General features: G+C 38.1%; 2 protein-coding genes across 3 annotated transcripts; one reads left to right on the top strand and one right to left on the bottom strand.

Moving 5' to 3' along the window:
- The first annotated feature begins 277 nt into the window (after nucleotides 1-277).
- slc27a1a (solute carrier family 27 member 1a) lies at nucleotides 278-15772 on the top strand. Of its 2 annotated transcripts, XM_058377993.1 has the most exons (13): nucleotides 278-579; nucleotides 776-931; nucleotides 5264-5658; nucleotides 6097-6261; nucleotides 7713-7782; nucleotides 7889-7980; nucleotides 9171-9280; nucleotides 12070-12279; nucleotides 12837-12963; nucleotides 13548-13685; nucleotides 13801-13965; nucleotides 14218-14364; nucleotides 14700-15772. In XM_058377993.1, exons 2-13 carry the CDS (start codon nucleotides 777-779, stop codon nucleotides 14855-14857), a joined length of 1932 nt encoding a protein of 643 aa, XP_058233976.1. In that variant the 5' UTR covers nucleotides 278-579; nucleotide 776; the 3' UTR covers nucleotides 14858-15772. The 2 variants fall into 2 exon arrangements, with proteins under 2 accessions (XP_058233976.1, XP_058233977.1); XM_058377994.1 differs by lacking the exon at nucleotides 278-579 and having other exon boundaries at nucleotides 653-931.
- A 105-nt stretch (nucleotides 15773-15877) lies between these two features.
- trim35-13 (tripartite motif containing 35-13) lies at nucleotides 15878-21010 on the bottom strand. Its single transcript, XM_058377995.1, has 6 exons — nucleotides 19873-21010; nucleotides 19022-19117; nucleotides 18596-18826; nucleotides 18427-18449; nucleotides 18189-18307; nucleotides 15878-17374 (listed from the first exon to the last, which is right to left on the bottom strand). Exons 1-6 carry the CDS (start codon nucleotides 20266-20268, stop codon nucleotides 16836-16838), a joined length of 1404 nt encoding a protein of 467 aa, XP_058233978.1. The 5' UTR covers nucleotides 20269-21010; the 3' UTR covers nucleotides 15878-16835.
- Between the last annotated feature and the right edge of the window lie 286 nt (nucleotides 21011-21296).

The raw sequence follows: 21296 nt of genomic DNA, 5'->3' as shown, positions 1-21296 counted from the left end.
TTGAAACGAGATTGACCAAAGGATAGGACAGAAATCAATTTCGAGGATAGTGACTTTTATTTTGGAAAATCAGTCCATCGCGACCATTTTGAAACCATGACTATCCAGGGCTGAATCCCAAACGCCTCCTATTTTCCACTATGTAGGCTGAATCCGTTTATTTAACTCATACCCTACGTAGTGCACTCATATAGAGAAGCGTTTAGGACACGCACACGGCTCCATAAGAAGCAATGCATATTTGCTATTCCTCTTAAAGTGTTAATGCTTAATAAAATGTGCAGATAAGAGTTGTTTGAATATGATAACGTGCGATAAGAGTTCGTGATGTTTATTTCCAGGCATTGATTTGTTGTTGAATAAAACACTCCTCTTTACCAGTTGGGTCATGAATGTTCTATAGAGTTGTAGCAAACTTCAGTGAGGTTGGAACATCAACAAGGTCGTCCCATGCCGACCTCCACTCACTCCTGAAGCGGTGTGTTAATCATCAGCTCTCCATGTCCTTATCAGCCTGACACACACTCCAGTTATCTCACTCTCTGACACACACCTTTACCTCTCCTCATTTCGCCACAGGTGAGTAGTTTCCCTGCCAAGACGGGACGCTCCAGCTTCTTCTTCCTCCTCCTCTTCCTCCTCCCCCTTCGTGGGACTTTTATGAACGCGTTTGTTGTTGTAGAAGTGCTGCTCTGTTCTGTCTCCGCGCCATTCGGAGAGAGGACCGGGAGAGGTCTGAGTAAGTGTGTGTGTGTGTGTGTTTGTGCTTGTGTAGGATGCGCTATGTCGTGTCTCTCGGCTCTCTCGGCCTGCTCCGGCTGCTCGGCGCGCCCTGGTCGTGGAGCGTGGCCGCTGGACTCGGCCTGTACCTGGGCTCCGGGGGCTGGAGATACTTGTACGTGGCCGTGCGCACCGCCAAGAGGGACCTCCAGTGAGTACTGCTCGAGTGCACCACGCTACTAATCCTCATCAAGACTTTTATCCTTTACAGATGTCCAGCACGCACATGGACACTTCGACCCTGTCCCTCTGGAGAGAGCCTGAGCTGTGGAGTTACAGTGCTGCAAACTCTTTTCAGGGGAATGTAACTTTTTCAGCACTCTTTAAGCACTAGATCGCACCGAATGACGTAAAAAATCTTGAATGAAAAGTACAAGTGAAAGGAAAAGAAACAGTGGGGTGAAAATGAAGCCTTTGGTCATGCCGACTCGCACTGTTTATGAGTTACACGTGTAGTGGTCATGTTCATCAAAGACTGACCATTCTATCAATTCTGTGGTCAGGAATTCGGACACAATGAAGCAGTGAAAGTGGAGTCAGGAAATAATGGTACTGTAAATATCACCAAGAATAGGTTTTAAACAATTTGTTGCTGTGAGCATGCGGTGGTAATCAGTAATTGGCCGTAGTGGACTGCTGATTAGTTACTGATTGTTGGAAACAAGCTGTGGTGATCAGTTATTTATAGCAAACAGTGGGGATAAGTGATTGGTTGTTGGGGACAAATCAGGATTACCAGTAACTGATTGGTTGGGTCAGTGGGGATCAGTGGTTGGACTCTGAGTACAAATAGTGCTGATTAGTGATTGGTTGTTTGGATCAATAAAGATTAGTGATTCTCTGGCTCAATGAAGACCAATGATTGGATTTATAGTGATTATTGATTGGATGCATGGTGATTGGTTGTTTTGGATCAGAGATCAGTGATTGTTTGGATTCATGGTGATCAGTGATTGGTCTCTGGGGACAAACGGTGCTGATCAGTGTTTTTTTTGTTTGGTTCAGTGGTGGTCACTGATTCGTTGCTTGGATTCAGGGTGATCAGTGATTGGATTCGTGGTGATCAGTGATTGTTTGGATTCAGGGTGATCAGTAATTGGATACATTGTGATCAGTGATTGGTCTCTGGGGACAAATGGTGCTGATCAGTGATTGGTTGTTGCAAACAAACAGTGGTGATCAGTTATTATTAGTGAGGGCACACAGTGGTGATCAGGGATTGATTTTTGGGATTAAACAGTCGTGGTCAGTGATTAGTCGTTGGGAAACGAGTGACGCTTTCTTTCTGGACTTTGTAACAAATAATATTTTGTCAGGTTATTTATACTTTTAACAGACAGGTCAAAAGATATTTTCAAGGTCAAATAAGTATAGAAGGAATTCACAACAGATTGCTGATATCCTCCAAGCACAGACATGCGTAAAGATGAAATTCCGGAATATCAGAGAAGTCATAATAATGCACATGCTCAACGAACTTGACTCTTCCAGCTTACTAAGAAATATAATTATTTATCCTAATGAATTTATAAGTAATGTAAATTATTGCATATAAGTTGGAACATTCAATATACAACTCCAGTGAAGAGCTGCTTCTTTTTCCTGAAGTATTGGCACCTGTCATGAACACGAGCAGACATGAATATATAGAAGGAATAACTCGTGTGATCCGTGAATCTTATTCATTTGTGCAGCTTTGATTGTGATATTTTTTAACTTTCAGTGTTTGTACAGTTCTGTGCATACTGTAATGTGTGTGTGTGTGTGTTACATGTTGTAGCAAGCATGCTGAATGTCTATGCCTGGACTTGCCAAGTTTTTTCCTGTGTGTCCTGTATGTTGTCCCTCAAATGAGTCAAAAATTCACAGATGTTTGCAGCAGCAACACAACTAGGTTTTATTTATAAAATATAAGGTGGTGAGCATGATGGAGAAAAAAAGTTCAGTATATTACAATGAAACTGAATGATAATTTTTTTTGCCAGCTAAACAGTAAAATCCTGACAGGAGGTTTTTTTTTTTTTTTTTTTTTTTTTTTTTTAAACCTCCCTAAAAATGTAAGAAATCTCGTTCTTTGCTTATTGTCAGGGATTGGATTCCCACAGGAGTTTTGCAGACAATAATACTTCAGATTTATTCCCTCTCCCCCATAAAATTTGTGGTATATAATTTTTTTTGTTTTTTTTTGTTTTTTTTATTTATCTATTTATTTATTTATTTATCTATTTATCTATCTATCTTTATTATTATTTTTATCTACTTATTTATTTATTTTGAGGAAAAGAGCTTGAATTGCTGAAATTCTTCTGGATTCTTCTTTTAAACTACCAGGGAAGACACATTTAATGACTTCTCATCTACTAATTTTTTCACTGAAGATCCTGTAAGGATAGACCTGCGATTAAAGAAACATACAGCCTTCAGAGCGTTTCTTGAATAAATAAGTAAAATGTACATTCCTCATTGTGAGCTTTATTTAGTAAGGATTGCTCCGAGCGATCTTTTAGCTGCCCTGCAAGTTTTTGCGTAATCATATACCATCCTCGTGTCATTGGCTTTGAGTCGATCGTCATAGCTGCGCTCATGCTCTGAGATTTTAATCACAAGTTATCTGACACTTCATGTGAAGCCCTCAATTATGTGTCCTGTTTGAAAAAATAATATAACATTTAATTGCGATTGTGTAAAATAAGGCTGAACCTCTTGCTTTGGAAACACTGCTCCAGACACTTTCATAACGTGCAACAACAACGTAATGAAGTCTAGCTTTAATTCATCAGGGAGCGTGGATTAATTACTCCTGATATTACTGCAGCTCCATGGAATTAATCTTTACTCATTAGTTTCATGTTGATTTTGTTGTCATTCACACTGCTTGTACCTCTTACGACTTGATGGATTTAATACGTTTCTGATGCTCTCGCAGCTTTACAAGGTGTTGTTTTTCTCACATCGTGCTCTTCTGCCTTTCTATCCAGGGCGTCTGTGATCTTGCTCATCCTGTCACACTGCTGCTTTAGCTGTGGTTTTGATTCTGTTTCGATAGTCATGTACAGGATGCTGTTGTTGTTGTGTGTGTGTGTGTGTGTGTGGTTGTGTGTGTGTGTGTGTTTTCCTGTCTGAACTTGCCCAATCAAATTCTGGTGAACCTGTTGCTGTAGTAGTGAAAGTTCAGAACTACAAAACAAAAACTTCAAATACTTATTTTTTTTTCTGCCTGAATGCCAAGCTTGCGCCCATTGTTTTTCCCCTCAACCTCAATCCATAATTTTTGTTCCTGGACCTTCTACGGATGCTTTCATCTTCAGTGTTTAGTCTGTTTGAACATGTCCACCTCTTCTGTGAGGTGAAAGCGCAGCTTTCGCACTGGAGTCTGCTCCGAGGTGCTCTCGTCTCCGAAACTCTTCTCCTCCAGCATACATAATCAGTCAATCCTTTTCATCCTGCCACATTTGGCATTTAACAGTTCAAGGATTTAGATTTTTTTTTTCTCATTTTTTGAGGTCTTCCTTTCTTCCTGTCAGACTTCACAAGACTATTTTTAAATGTCCCGAGACATCCCCAGAGTTTCGAACCCCAGGCTTATGATTATAATTTAGATCTGTCTCAAACGCCTGGTATAATTTGGGATATCTGTAATAAGATCTCTGCCAACCATTATTTCCTTATTTAACGTTATGGAGGCGTAGTGAAAGGAAGTAAAATGCACTCTGCTATGTGCTCTCTTCCATTCACCTGTGTGGAGCTTGAGTACAGCTCTGTTAGAAAGTGCTTACATGTGTGTCTCACTACAAAAGAAGAATACTGTGCTTGTGATTTTACTAGTTTGAGTATTAGAAGTTCAAGCTACAACAGTAATGGAAAAAAAGAGTTTATTCAAGCATATTTAATACATAATCTGTTTACAGGATGTTCACCGGTATGTAAACTGCTTGAACTGCAGACTGATGCATACAATAGAATCACAAATTCTTATCTGGTCATGGACTTTCAGCCTTAAATGGTACAGTGAAGATAAACAACCTCTTGATCACTGAGGAGCAAGCTAGCATGCTTAAATGATGGATATTAGATACTAATGTGTGTGTGTGTGTGTGTGGCAAGTCCACTTATCGGCACAAAAACCTTTCCAGTCAGAAAGTTTTCTGAATAGACAATACATCAAGCGTGCAAAAGCAATCTAAGGTGTTAATGTGCTCATCACTATCTTTGATAAATCCCTTTTAAGTCACATGCTGCTCAAGAGGACACTTTAAATGCCACTTTTCCACTAGGTGTAAAATAAATCTAATTAAATCCTCTCTGTAAATCAAGACGAGCTTGTAATCAGCTCATCGGATATCTAACTTCGGTTCATTACCTGCTGATTAACTGAATTATTTACGTGGGTCCCACACGAGTCAAGTGGAAATGAGATGTTGAGAGACGATCTGTTTCCTGGTTTTAATGTATTTCCTGGATGTTTTTTATTTCTCCATTCCAGTGGTGTGCTGGTGCTCCTGAGGGTGAAGCTGGCACTGTTGCGTCACCTGCGTAACGGTAGCACCATCCCCTCCATCTTCGCCCAGACAGTTGCTCGCCATCCGGACAAACCGGCTCTGATCTACGAGGCCACTGGGGAAACGTGGACCTTCTCTGAGCTGGACCAGCTGAGTAATGGTGTGGCTCACTGGGCACTGAGTCAGGGCTGGGGCTCAGGCGATGTGGTGGCTCTGTTGATGGAGAGCAGGCCTCTGCAGGTGGCTCTGTGGCTCGGTCTGGCTAAACTCGGCATCGAGGCAGCGCTCATCAACTTCAACCTTAGGAGAGACTCCCTCATGCACTGCCTGGGCGTGTCAAGAGCACGGGCGCTCATTTTTGGGGCAGAGCTCGCTGATGGTAAAGCTTTTGTTATGCACTTCCCTTAGGATCACATGATTTGAAGTAGCTTTGCACAAAAAAAACCAGAAACAACTGAACAAGTTGCATCACAAAGTGTGAAAAAAGCAAGCATTTTGGTCTCAACATTCACAAAATGACCATAAAATGACTTCAGAAACTCAATTTTGTGTAGTCTTAGTAACTGGTAATAACAGCATCACAAAAATCATTAGCTTGCTGATGCATAATTGTGACCTGATTATAGTTACTTCAAATGAGGTAAAGTCATGAGACATGATGTTTATAAGAACAAATTTTTAAGGACTTTTTTGTATGATGGACCCAGAATATTAGCTTTTTGATTCTTCAGACCTTTCAGACTGTGCTTAATAAATGATGCAGACACATTAATTCTACTTTTTAGCTTTTAATTCCTGATGGCGTCTCTCTTTGTAGCCGTGTCGGAGGTGAGCTCCTCTCTCAGCGAGTCTATGGCTCTCTTCTGCACCGGAGACCTGAGTCTTGATCACATGACCTCCCTCAAAGCTCAGCCTTTGGACTCACTGCTGGCATCTACGCCGCGCCATCCTCTCTCCTGCACTCCATCCAAGGGCTTCAGCGGTGAGTGGTGACGCCAGCTCGCTCCAAGTCTATCTAAAAGTCGCTGCAGCAATATGACATTTCTGTGGCGTAATCTGAGGGTTACAGCATTCCAGCACAGACATGATGTTAAGTGTGTCAGAAATTTAGAAACACAGATGTGTAGGTAGAGTGAGCTGCATTTTGTGTGTGTATATATATATGTGTGTATATATATATATATATATATATATATGTATGTATGTATGTATGTAATATATATATAAAATATATATATAAAATGCAGCTCACTCTACCTACACATCCGCGTTTCTAAATTTCTGACTATCTATATATATATATATATATATATATATATATATATATATATATATATATATATATATATAAAAAATGTGTGTGTATATGTATTTTTAGTCAGAACGTCTCACTGATATTTATATATATATATATATATATATATATATATATATATATATATATATATATATATATATATATATATATATATCAGTGAGACGTTCTGATATATATATATATATTTTATATTATGCAGATATTTGTTTTTTATTTATTTATTTGCTTATTAGAATAGAAGTCACTCATTTATTACATTTGTGTTGGTTATCTACTGGAGATGTTGTTTAAAAAATATTAATATTTATACAAGCCTGTAGTGAAATGGTCTGAACAATGAAAGCCCCAGTTACTCAGGTTTTGTGTTGAGATGCTCACTGGAACCCAAACTGCTCTTGATTAGTCTCGTTCACGTACCCGGCTGGCGTTTGGCCATGAGGCCCCTCCGGTCTTTCTAAAGTCTTTTAGCTCTTTTTAGGCAGGAGGGAAAAAGTTCCCAAGACTGCAGGATGGGAAAGTGTTTTCAGTCCTGTGAGTTTGTTTTTGGGGTCAAGACTCCTTATTTAAAATCTTTAAAAAGATACGGATTTGTTTATTTAGTCTTTAGACAAAGGAAACTGGGATATAAATTCATATACATACATGTACACACACATGCATATTTAATATAACTGTAATGTAATGTGAGTAGATACATTTTATGCTGTGTTGTTCTTCTTCTTCTTCTTATTGTTATTATTATTATTATTATTATTATTATTATTATTATTATTACAGAAATAAAGATGTGTGTCTTGATCTAAATGAACATATCGTCATAGTGACCCTGACTTCAATCTCATGCAAACTGTGAGACATTTTGCATATCCACTACATTTTGCATTAGCTTGAAATTGTTGTAAATTTACACAAAATACTGTCTTTTAAATTTTATTCGTACATTAACCATCTGACCTGATGATGAGGATGATGATGAGAATGAGGATGATGATGAGAATGAGGATGAAGAGTCATTGTATGTGTGAGTGTTTTAGAAGCTCAAAAAAAGTAAATAAATAAAACTGATGGCTACACAGGGACATCAGCATGTACTCATACTGCTCTTTTATCTACAGACCGTTTGTTCTACATTTACACGTCTGGCACCACTGGACTCCCCAAAGCTGCTATCGTGGTGCACAGTCGGTATGTCCAGCTACACCATTACCTTCTCCTTTAATTCCCAATATCTGATTTTTGTGTTTCTTGTTTTGCTAACAGTTGCACTGCTTGTCTTTGTTTTGTGATAAAGATATTACAGAATGGCTGCTTTTGGCTATTACGCTTTCGGCATGAAGCAAGATGACATCCTGTATGACTGCTTACCTCTCTACCATTCTGCAGGTAAGCAGTGCATTATTCTTAAATTTAAAAAAAAAAAAGCTTTACACTTTCGGAGAACTATACAGTGTTGAACATCGAGAGGAACAGAGTATGAAATTTCATTTATTTATTTATAATTTTCATGTACTTGAAAGAATTTCATGTCTGTGAATGGAAAGGCTGTCAGAAAACGTCAGACACTTCAGAGCGTTCGTGGTGGTGAAATTGGACAGTAGACAGTTTAATTTATTGGACAGCAGAGTCTTGGTGCATTACACCGTCTCTTTATTAGCCTGTCAGTTAGAATTAAAGATTAAACCTTGAAGCAGCCGTGCAATAAATGTACAGCGTTAGAAGACTGCGACACTGCAGAGGTTTTACCCTGAAGTTTTAAGATTCATTATAGAGTTATATAAACCTTTCACACTGAACATACACAAGCTTAGGGTTGGGTTTTTTTGTTTTGTTTTTTTGTATTTTGTTTTGTGATTTTTTTTTGTGTGTTTTAGGTTTGAGTTTTGTTTTGTTTTTTGTTTTGTGAGTTCTGTTTTTTTTTTTTTTTTTTTTAAGGTTTGGGTTTTGTTTTGTGATTTTATTTGTTTGTTATTTTGGGGTTTTCTTGTTTGTTTGTTGTGATTAATGATTTTATTTATTTGTTTGTTTGTTTTTGTTTGCTTTGTTGTTGTTCTATGGCTGTCCCGTCCTGAATCCTCAAATATTTTATGGAAAACAACGCATTAAACACCACATCAGACAAGCAGTTCTTTTTACATTAAAAAAAGTTAGTAATATGTTAAATAAATAAATATGTTTAATAGTGTTCTTAAACTAAACTACTCAGTAAAACTAAACTATTAAAATATCTTAACATATAATAAATTATAAAAACATAGTAAATAAATAATTAATTATTTAAATGAATTATTGCAACCTGGTCTATTTTATGGTAATCTATAGTATAGATTATTTATTTATTTATTTTTATTATTGATTATATAAAAATCTATTTTTATTTAATTTATTATATTATTAATTATGTATATTGAAATATTCTAATATCTGTTATTCTAATATTTACATTAAAAGCTATTTAAATTCTGTAAAAATATGGAGGTCACATGGAAAATAAAATGATGGCTTAATCTTAATTTAAAGCTTTTCTTTTTTAGCATAGTTTTGTGAAACACTGCCGGTGTCGCATTTCTTCTCAGGTAATATAATTGGAGTTGGTCAGTGTTTACTCAACGGCCTGACTGTGGTGGTGAAGAAGAAGTTTTCAGCCAGTCGCTTCTGGGAAGACTGCATCAAATACAACTGCACGGTAAGTCACTGGTTTCATTATGTATTATTCATTAAGATTCATTTAGCTACAGCAAGAATCCTTTCCAGCTCCTTAGTGAACTCATCACTCAGAACTAGCTCAAGTTAGCTCTTTACTAAACCAGTCACTGTCCCTCCAGAAACACAAGGAACACACGTAATCCAGTCCTGCCAAGATTTTTGCAATTGCTTTACAACTACTTTAACACAAAGTCAACTCTGTGACATTTGGAGGAAATTCAGATTTTTCAATATTACAACAGAATTTCTTCAGATACGGGCTTAATCGTGTCATGTGACGTCATCATGACACGCGTCAAGTCTCCTCCATTCACGTGTGTGGAACATGAGTACAGCTCTCATAGAAAGTCATTACATATATGTGTGTGTGTGTCTTCAATGCTAGGAGTTTAGAAGAATTGATTTTGCCGATTTAACTATTTATCTGGAGGGAACAAAAGCACAAAAAACTAATTTTGGAAAATGGAGGAAAATCAGTCATTTTGGAAAATTTCTTCTTTAGGAAATGTAACTTTAGAGTCTCAGTCTTTACATGTTCAGTCTACAGTATGCTGTGTGTAGAATCACCAGCTGAATTAATTCTGGATAATTTGTTCATCTGTATTTGCATATCCTAGTATCATGTGCTGTTGCGCTGTCCGGGACATCTCCGAGTATCACTTTATCGCTGGCGCTTAGCAGTTTTGTTTTCAGCGTTGAGTCTGATGACTCGCTTGCCCTCTGTGTCCTCTTTCTGCCTGAACTTTGTGCCGTCTTTGACACAGCAAATTGTGACATTTCTTCTGCTTCTTCTCTCTTCCACTGGGATTTCTGTCACTGCTCACACTTTCACCTACATCATCTTCAGTCTGTCTGGCAAATTTCACTTTCTGTCTTTTCATAATTCTATAATATTTTATTGCTTCTATCAGGCAAGGAGTTCCTCAGGGTTCAGGTATTGGTCAGGTCATGATTCACGTCTCTATGTAGATGATGTTTAGGTTTGTGCCTCATACATCACTGCCTGTGTTTATCCACGGTTTAGTTTTTCCTGCTCAATGTTAAGTCACCTTCTGGTTATTGCAACATTTCGCTTTGACCTCTGCTTCGTCTGAGCGCTGCTGAAATCCTGGTGTGTGTTTTCATAACCTCACATTTGGATTACTTCAGAAACCTGGAAAAAAGCTGATTATTCTAATCCAGCTGCTTAAGTCCTCACACAAGCTCTCTACTCACTTTATACTAGTTTTCCTGGAATAATAACTAGTAAGTACCAGTACCAGAAGGACAAGTATTAATATTAGTAGTATTAAGTATAGCAAGTACTCAGTAATAGGAGTAGTAATGGTATAAGAAGCAGTAGTAACATTAGTAGTATGTTACAGAAATCATAAAGAAAATGTAGAAGTAATGCTAGTATCAGATTATAGTAGTAGCAGTTTTAACTAATAGTAGTAGCAGAATTAACAAAAGTAGTATTAGTAGTATTAACAGTAATAGTACCAGTTATAATATACTGACATTAGTAATAGTAGTGCGAATAGTAAAAGTAGCGTTATTGATAATAGTAAAGTTAATAACCGTAGTGCTAGTAGTTGAAACTAGTAGTTCTAATAGTAGTAACAGTTGGTAGTAAAGGCAACAGTAATGCTATAGTATACATAGTAGTAATAGTACTTGTAGAAAAAGTATTAACAGTAGGAGGAGGAGTATGAGAACTAGAACTAGTTCCTGTAATAATCATAGTAATAACAGTACTGACAGTAGTAATAGCAGTGTGAATAGTAGAGGTAGTAATAGCAGTAGTGTTAGTAATAGTACAACTCGTAGTAGCAATAGATTTAGGAATAGTAATAATAGAAAAGTAATTAACACTATTGCTAAAGGTAGACATGGTGGTGAACGTAGGAGCAACTGTATTGGTAGTAGTAGTATTTGTAGTAATAGTCATAATATAATAATCGTAATAGTCATAATAGTGCTAGTAGTAGTAATAGTAATATATTTTGCAGTGTTACATGCTGTTTTTTTGGAGTTTGATGTTCCAGCTTGTTGTGAAATTTTATTGTGTTGTATGTTGTGTTTCTCCAGGTAGTAAAAGTAGACGGAGGAGGAGGAATATTTTAGCTAGTAGTAGTATTAGTAATATTTCTAGTATATAATAATAGTAATGCTGACAGTAATAATAGTAGTGCTAATAGTAGTAATAGCAGTCGTATTAGTAATAGTACTAGTCGTCGTAAGTTAGGAACAGTAGTGCTAAAAGTAGACGTACTAGTTATAGTAGTAAAAGGAGGAGTAACAGTAATGCTAATTGGAAATAGTAATAGTACTAGAAATAGTAGTAAGATTAATAACAGTGGTAGTAACAATAAAAGTAGCAGTAACTGCAATGCTAACAGTAGAAGTAGTAGTAAAAGTATTAGAAGTAGTGACAGTAGTAGTAGTAGCAGGAGGAGGAGTATTAGAACTAGTAGTAGTAGTATCAGTAAGAATCATAGCAACAATAGTAGTAAAGTTAATAACAGTAGTGCTAATAGTAATCATAGAAGGAACTGTAGGTGTAACTGTAATGTTAATAGAAGTAGTAATAGTAATAGGGCAAGTATTAGTAATAGTAGTAATCATAGTAGTAGGAAAGTTAATAACATTGTTTATAGTACAACAGAAGTACTAGAAATAATACACATATTGCAAGTAAATAGTAATAGTTTTAACAGTAGTAGCATATTTTGCAGAGTTCCTTCCTTTCTATTTACTTGCTATGAACTTGCTGTTGTTTTCCTCTAGGTGGTGCAGTACATTGGTGAGATCTGCCGTTACCTGCTGTCTCAGCCTGTGCGTCCATCAGAGCGGCAGCACCGTGTACGTCTGGCTGTAGGGAACGGGCTCCGCCCCAGCGTCTGGGAGGCCTTCACTCAGCGCTTCAGCATTAAACAAATCGGCGAGTTCTACGGAGCCACCGAGTGTAACTGCAGCATCGCCAACATGGACGGCAAGGTAGGGTGGCTCCATTACAGTCAGTGTCATTAAATATGATTGTTATCTATCTAATTACGAATAAAGTAATTATTTATAAAATGAGTGTTAGTGGTGGTGTTGAAACCCACATAACCAAAGCCGCAGGTTACAGCACAGATATGGTTATGTAGTGGTGTGTGTGGTCAGGGTTGCCAGGTGCACGGGTTTCCTGTTACTTATATTTACAAGCTAGATATTAAACAGTGAATGTGTTGTAGGCATTGTATTTTAAGTATTGTTGGTATAGCAAATGCATATAAAGCAAAAGTGTATAAATATAGCTCCTGTGTGTCAGAACACTGACCTACTCATTCTAATAGCTATACTTTTATTTCTGATTGTGTAACAACACAATAATACAAAAACATCAGGTGTATTAAAGCTTCATTAATTTGTGTCTTGTTTTTTTTTTTTGTTTGTGCTTTGTGGCTATTTCACACAGCAAATTTGTTTTTGGTATACCTGGCAACCTTGCGTGCAGCCATTTGCTAGGTGGTTGCTTTGTTTGGTTTATTTAGTGTGGTTCCTCTCTGTAGGTGGGATCGTGTGGGTTTAACAGCATGATTCTGCCGAACGTCTACCCCATCCGACTAGTGAAGGTAAACGAGGAGACCATGGAGCTGGTGAGGAATAAGGACGGACTGTGTGTTCCTTGTCAGCCAGGTGAGGTCTCCATCCATGTAACTATACACAGCCAGCTGCTACACACTTTACTCACTAGTCTTCGTTCCTTAAAAGCTGGAACATGTGAGATTTACATATCGACTTGCAAGTTGTTGAGATTTTCTTCCAGCTTTTCTAGAAGTCAAGTGGGGTCACTAAAGGTCATGAGTCCATGAAGCCTAGGAAGGGGACGTATGAATGAAAAAATCTGTTTTTACACTCTTACTTAAATCTCAGCTCATTCTTAATAAAACAAAATAATATTTATTTTTGTGTCCTCTTGAGTATTAGCGCGTTTTGACTGGTCACATGAATTTGAACGAGTTTAATCCAAATCTCATTAATACAAAAACAAGTCCTGGCTATAAATAATGACTCCTGGACCTTAATGTGTCCTGTTAGTGGAAAGCCTTCTGGCTTAAATTAATAATCACAGTGTACTGAAAACATGTGATTTTGAGAGACCAATGTCTCAATGTGTACGCTGTATTACACACAACACTAATAATCCACGCCTTGTTCAGTTTCCCCGAGTGTGTGTAATGCAGCTCAGCTGTTAACCACCTTCACTGATTGATTCTCAGGAGAACCCGGACTTCTGGTGGGCAAAATCAACCAGCAGGATCCTCTACGTCGCTTCGATGGCTACGCCAATCAGGACGCCACCAAGAAGAAGATTGCTCACAATGTTTTCAAGAAAAACGACTCTGCCTACTTGTCAGGTGAGGCACCTCGGGTCGAGATCTGTGATGTATGATAACACTAAAAGGAACGGAGCGAATGTCTGATTACACATCATTACGTTATTGAAGACTTACTTACTACATTTGACTACAGGTGATGTTCTGGTGATGGATGAATTGGGCTACATGTACTTCCGGGACCGTGGTGGGGACACGTTTCGCTGGAAGGGTGAAAATGTCTCCACGACTGAAGTGGAAGGAACTCTGAGCAGCCTGCTGGGTCAGACTGATGTGGCAGTGTACGGCGTTGCTGTGCCAGGTGAGAGCATTGTTTCAAGAATTAAACAGACATCCTAGAAGTGATGAGCAGTTTAAAATCCAACAATGTATTTGTCGTACACAAATGTACACAGTATGACGTAAAGAAATGCTTTGGGACTATCCCTGTCATAAAACTACGTATGTGATAAGTGCTGTGCAAAAATGTTGAACGCTAACTGCTCAGTATTTATAATCAACTTCGAGCTGTGAGGGAAATGATTTAAGTGATGTATGAATGTGTAAATTGCAGGTGTGGAGGGAAAAGCAGGGATGGCTGCGATCGCTGACTCCACAGGAAGCTTTAACTGTGAATCCTTTCTTAGAGAAGTCCAGAAGGTGTTGCCTCCATACGCTCGGCCAGTTTTTCTCCGCATCTCCCCACAAGTAGACACTACAGGTGAGTTAATGCCTCACAGCATCGACAGACCTGCCAACTTTTACACATTTTATATAGGAGTTATCACGTAAAAATATGCAGAAAGAGAAGTTGTCATTTTTTCTCCTAGTAAAAACAACAAATGAGCCAAATGACATATAGATCTGAAGTGACTGACAGCTGAACTGATACTAATTGACCCCCTGGAAGCCCCGCTCCCTTTCCTCCGAGCCAGTGACTTTGCAGTCATGTTTTCTGTCAAGTTAAATGAAGAAATTTAATATGTCTGTAATCATCACATTGGTCTACGGCTTATCTGTGCACTGGTTCATGTACAATATCATCTCTCCCCATAGGTACATTTAAAATTCAGAAGACCAGGTTACAGAAAGAGGGCTTCAACCCCCGCATCACAGCAGACCAGCTCTACTTCCTGAACTCCAGAGCAGGGCGTTACGAGGTCATGACAGAGGAAATGTATAATGCCTTAGTGGAAGGTAGGATACCTCTGTGAGGAGCAGGTCAGGTAAAGTCCAGGGCATTTCAGGGATCAGTTATCAAGGGCAAAAGCAAGCAACCAGGATCTCTGCTGTGGATTGTGTAGTGCTAACATTAAGAGAGTTTAACGTTTAGCACTGTTTAACTGAATAGCACTATATTTAAAAAAAAAAAAAAAGTATTCATTTTTACATTTTGCAGTGTGTAATCTGTGCCTTTTTTGCATGAGACGCACATTAGGTTAAAGGGTTCCTTCAACGGTTGGGACTGTTACCAGCGAAAAGCTTTGTCTGATCTGATGGTTTTTTATTTGGAAAGGTGTGTTACTTTTACCAGAGGTCAAAACATTGAGGTCAGTTCTGCCTGTTAAAATGGTGTTGATTTAATGCTGAACAAAAGTATTACATCACTGTACCTGGTCAAGAGGAGAGCTATTCTCTTGAACACCAGAACTGATGATTTTTCTTTTCAACTGACACAAACACAAAACCAGAAGCACAAACAATTTGATTCCTCTTTTATTTTCTTGTCCTTTATTTACCACTGTTGTTTTAGAGACAAAAAAAAACCTTTTAAGCAATACATAAAAACCTCCTAAAAAGGGAGCGTATAGTTTACTTTATTAATAGCTAACACTCCCTGTCTGGGTTGCCAAACACTAACATCGATGATGTTTTCCGCACCGACTGTGTAGGTCTGTGTGACTAGTTTTGTTTTTAATGGATCGTAGATGGATATTTCTAAAGACGTCTAATGAGTATAAAAGTGCCTTAAATCTTCACTCCCTGAATTTCTAAGAAAATAATCATCCATTGTAGAAAATTTGATTTGGATGTTAATGTCGTTCTGTGACACTGTGTGGGCCATCAGCACTGACCGTTGTCCTGTTTTAACATGATGTGAATGGAAAATAAACATTATTAAAAACCTGCTTTCATCATTGACTTTATTGTCGGACTCTTAGCAACTTTATAACTTTATTGTTGAATAAACATAATAAATATGAATGTTTTTATATTGCAAACATTTAAAGTAGGGGTGGGCGATATGACAAAAGTATTGCTTCACGATAATTAAAGATGATAAAATTCTACAGTGCATCACCATATATAGTATAGATGTTGGATTTACAAAACCTTTAAAATAATTTAAAAATAGTTTAAAAATGCTATAATTTAATTTCCACCAAAGAAATTTAACATTGGAAAAATGTAAAAATCTATACAAAATTTTTTAAAGATTTAAAGTATTTAAGCATGTGTTTGTATTTCAATATTTGATGCAAAGTTTGTAACGTTTATTCACTTGATTTCAATTATATTAAAAATATTGACAATATCCAAGATATTTCAGGGAAAAAAGACTAACTGAAACTCTTCTGACAATATCAAATATTTATTATATCATCATATTTCCCACCCCTAATTTACAGAAGTTCAGAGAACTTAAGCTTTAAACATAAAAACAGATTAGTATTCTACATATTGAAGCTATATTTCTAACATGCTTGATTAGTAGTCAATTGATTTTCAGTCAGTGCTTCATACAACTTTAATTAAAAATGTTAAAAGCCCCAATAAATTACAGTAAAAGGTGATAAAATTAGTTATGTGGGAATATTGCAGATTATGTTTTTTTGATAGATATTTTAGGTCTAGAAGCACATTTAAAAATGACAAACTCTAATTTAATAAAATATAGTGCACTCATGAATTGGGGGGGGGATGTGTGTGGAAGTATTTTACAAATTATCATTTATTATAAGAATATGAATTTTTTTAGACATTAACAATCCAACAGTCAAATTTAACAAACAAAATTTGTTAGTTTTAAAAGAAAGTTTTAATTTGCGGATTGTTTTCGCTTATTTATTTATTTACTTACTTATATATTTATTTATTTTAGTTAATTTCCCTCATCAATAAATTACCACTTTTCCCTGTGTTATAAATCTCATGAGTGTGTGTGTGTGGGCAGTGGGGGGCTAGTGAGGTCTAGTGCTCCACTTTAACATGCACAAACCCTGGAAGTACTTTGAGAGGATGCTCCTTACAGGCACTGCAGAAGTAAGGAAACACTCGTGGTGAGATGATGTCCGTGAACGTGTAGAGCGGCGTCCTCTCTCTCGGGTCATAGAACGTCACCTTCGACCTGTCCATATCCAACACCACCCTCACCACATCTGGCTGCCTGTTCATGGTTAGCGACGACCACGGTGCCGAGCAAGCCTTGTACTCACCGTTCCTCAACCGAATAGTCCAGAACCCCTCTGCGGGTGTCAGCACGTTCTTGCCTTTCCTCTTCACGGATTCGCTGGCTACTCCGATCACCCAGTAGGTGTTGTTTTTGACTTCAACCTCCCAGCTATGTCTGCCCGAGCGGAAGCCCTCAGCGGCCAGCATCTCTGCACTGACGTCGAAGCGCTCTGGATTGTCTGGGAGCTTGAAGATCTGGGAGCAGCACTGAAGTGTCGTGAGGTCCTCAGACAGCTGAAAACAGCTCGCTGCTGTGTTCGGGTCCAGAGTCACAGGGGCTGCACGTGTAAAATGTTTCTAATCATAAAAAGCTGGGCTTGGCCATTGCTGCAATGCCATCATTTATTTACAATAAGCTTGACATTGAATCATTTAAACAGATTAACTTGAACTTCTATTTCAATATTATCATTAGCAGTTTGGTCTTGGTAAGATCTTTGGATTACTGTGGTTGTTGCATTGTTTGGTTAATTAGGCACTTTAAAAACCTGTCATGGTAGTCCGAATTTCAGGAGTCGGTCATGGAGGCCCGTGATGTACAAAGATTCAGGCTTTTCTTTCTCACAGTCGCATCTTAACTGACTTAAATTGTAGAGCAGTGGAGTGGGTGTCAAGGACTGGAGCAAGACAACCCTATCATAAATGATTTAGCCTTAAAGAAAACTCAATTAAAATACCATTGTGGTTTAGGTCTTTTAAGGGCACATTTGTTGGTGGGTGCTATGTTTTTGTCATTCCCATGAGAAAGTGATTGTCTGCTGCTCTGATGTCATAGGGAGACGCTGTTATTGCTGGTTACAATGGTGTTTAATAGGAGAAAATATTTCAAAGATCTCAGATATAAGGGATAACACCGTATCAAAATCCAGCGTAGTAGTGGATATGTCTGTTACAAATGCTGGACTCAAAGTTATGTCAGATGATAAGCTAGTTAGGAAACTATGATATGATGATGGTGACATTGGCAGATTAAGGACATTTCAAACAGGTGTGACTAAATCATGGTCATTAATATTGGTTAGGTTCATGCAAAATGACAATATCCTAAATCTAAACCGATATCCGTAAATGCTATATACCCTCTATACTTACTATACTGGATGATATTCTTCATCTTCTCCCAGACGTTGAATTTTAAAGAGCCTAAATGTTTAGCTACGTCAACCAAAGACCCCAATATCATCTGTGGTTCCTGGGGAATCTGCCAAGTTCTGCACATAGTGGTGACACAATCACTTGATGAACGATGGAGAGTTGAATATCAGTAATGTGTATCTCTGAGTTTGTGGAGTGTTGAGAGAGAGAGAGAACTTTCTGAAGGTCGACATACCTCTTTATGGTTTCCTTGTAATTCTAGAAAGGAATGAGAAATTCCTTACTGAAAACTGCCACATGGTCTTATAAACAACTTTAATAATGTGGTAAAAAAAAAAAAAAATCTCTAAGATGGCCACTGGGTAAAACAGAAAGCCCAGAATTTACTTCCTAAAGGATTTTACCTGGAGAAACGGGATGTCCTGAGAGCTCATCTCCTTTTCGATATACCTGATGGTGTTTGTGAGGGATGTGATTTCGTTTTCCATCTCTTCGATCTTTATCATTACGATCTCGCTCTTTTCCTCCTCCTCTTTCTTTAATTCTGAGACTTTGGCAGCTTCTTCTTCTCGAAGGAACTTGTGCAGTGCTTCAAACTCCTCCCTGATCTGCCTCTCTGCATGTTCGGCTTGTCTCTATAATAATAATAATAGCACACCAAGCTTTATTATTGAAGAAAAAAACAATTTCCCTCATAATTACTGGACCACCATCACTGTCAAGTTCTGAACAAGTGTTCTTGTAAGCCAAAAAGAACAAAAGATGTACAAACGTTATGCTATCGCTGATGTCCATTGCTAGCCAACAAGGTTCAGATGGTAAGAAAGTACCTTGATGTGCTCTGCTGTTAGATCAAATGTGGATTTAACATTCCTGAAGAACTTCAGCTTCTCCTGCAGTGGCTTAAGAGCTGTCTTCAGTTCAGCCTGAAATAGAATGATAAAATATTCAGGTTTGTATTTCAAGACTCTAAAGCTTACATCATGTTTATCCATCAGAGCATGTTTCTTTCCATATATCCGAAGCTAGTGGTGCATGAGGTACACCCTCCCTGCTTGGGAATCTCATAGCTGTCATAGCATTTGTATAAGGCAAGAAGACACAGCTATGGTGATGCAAGCTCAGGCGTTGCTGCCCCGGCATTACCCTCACTCAAGTCATAAAGTCAAAGAGGGTAGGCACTGTCAACTAGCATGCAGAGTGATGAACACTTGAGAAAGCACCAGGAATCCGGTTTCAGCCTTTTCAGGCAGCTCCCTGCCAGGACCAATAAAAATATAGAGATATTCTTAGTAGAGGATGAAGCCTGGTGAAGTCCAAGCAATATCGGTTTCTGTGAAATCAAATCAAGCCAAATGTTACATTAATATCCTAATGGTTTTTCATAATAGCATGTCATATTAATTAGTTCTTTGCATCTTTGCAATTATAGATCTGTCACTGGGCTGATCTGACGAAGAAATGTGAAACCTGTGGCTTCGAAACAAACCATAGAACTCACTCCAGACTGAATTTCTTTTACTGTATTTGTTAAAATTCCAGGACCAGGATTGCATTAACATTCCCAGCTCAATTAATATATTCCTTGTAAATTGAAAGGGTATACCGGGAATACCTTTTTCATAGATCTATGAATCATGATACAGTCTAAGCCCTTCATTATTCTTTCCTCTAAACATACCTTACAATCTTGTGAAGCCTCTTCCAAACTGTATAATCTGTGCCCTTTGTGGCTTCCTGAGTCCTTGCACTCAACACATGTAGGCTGTAGATCTTCCAGACAGAATAAGGTCAGAGATTCTCCATGTTCCTTGCAGGCAAAGGGGTTACTCTTGCGCTGTTCTTTCAGAAAACCTTCACAGGTCTTCTTGAGCTTTGTGTTCACCATGAGTTCCCCCATGGACGACGGCTGGCAACAGAGTGGACATTCGCAAGTTCCTCCACCTCCACACCAGCTGCTCTCTAGACAGGGTCTACAGAATCTATGTTTGCAGAAAAGCACCACAGGTTCTTGAAAAATCTTCCCGCATATTGGGCAGGAGAGGTCCTCTCCAAGGGCAGAGTGTCTGGTGGTCATTGTGTCTCTGAGGGCCCAGCGTTAATGGTGAGGTACATATAGGGTTACTGTGCTCCACCCACCCCTCCAAGGGTCTCTACCTCATCACATGTCACACACTTGGAGTCTTAGGAATCTGACTTCCGATTTGGCGCTTGATATATTCATCACCCAGACCTACATATTTAGTGAATCTTCAGAAGGGGATTGTTGTGTGTAAACATCAGAGTGAAACCAAAGTAGCTGGAGAGGATTCACTCGAAGGTGATTATTGCCTTCGTCTTGGAGGATCATCTGCGAAAAGTGTTTAAGGCACATGGCAACTGGTTATATACACCACTTCAGCGAGTGAACTACACTAGGAGAAGAGTGGTTTGGATAAATATAGATATCACATGTGGGACCAAATAGGCTCAAGCCTTAAACTCAAACGTGTTCTAAAGTACTAACAAGCCGCAATCTTCAAAATTCCAGTTCTCACACTGAGCACTACACTAGCATCCTAAAAGAACAAGTTTTAATGATTCATAGTCCCATGATCCAGAGTCACCCACAAGAGGTTCCCTTTTACTGAAGGTTTCTGCGTCATCTCAGGAAGTTGTTCCTCAACATCACCTGTCTTGTAGACTTTCTGTTTTCTGTAAAGCTGCAGTATGACTATTTCCAACGTGACAAATTATAACAGTTGAATTGAATTAAATGTAACAAACATTTTTTACTGAAGAAAATATTTTGAAACTCGTAAACAGTCTGAACAAATACATCTCATCCACACAAAGTTCCCCAAAAGACATTCCATTAAGTCCTACAACCATGAAGCAGTCTAAGGTTTTGTGTAGATCTGTATTTTTTTTTTACATAGTTTTATTTGTCCTGTTGTGTGTGCTCACTTTGTTGTCTGGCTGTACCATAATTTGGAATGATGACCAAATTAAACTGATGTTACAAGTAGAATCTTGTTTGAAAGACGGATCTTTAACCAGTCCACAGAAACGTTGAATTTTATAGACCAGAAGTAGATACCGGTCCTTTTGTTAGCGCCCCTTGCT

This window comes from Hemibagrus wyckioides, linkage group LG24, assembly GCF_019097595.1.
Source record: "Hemibagrus wyckioides isolate EC202008001 linkage group LG24, SWU_Hwy_1.0, whole genome shotgun sequence".
NCBI lineage: Eukaryota > Metazoa > Chordata > Actinopteri > Siluriformes > Bagridae > Hemibagrus > Hemibagrus wyckioides.
The sequence above is the reverse complement of the archived record's forward strand: the minus strand, read 5'-3'. Positions and strand labels throughout refer to the sequence as shown.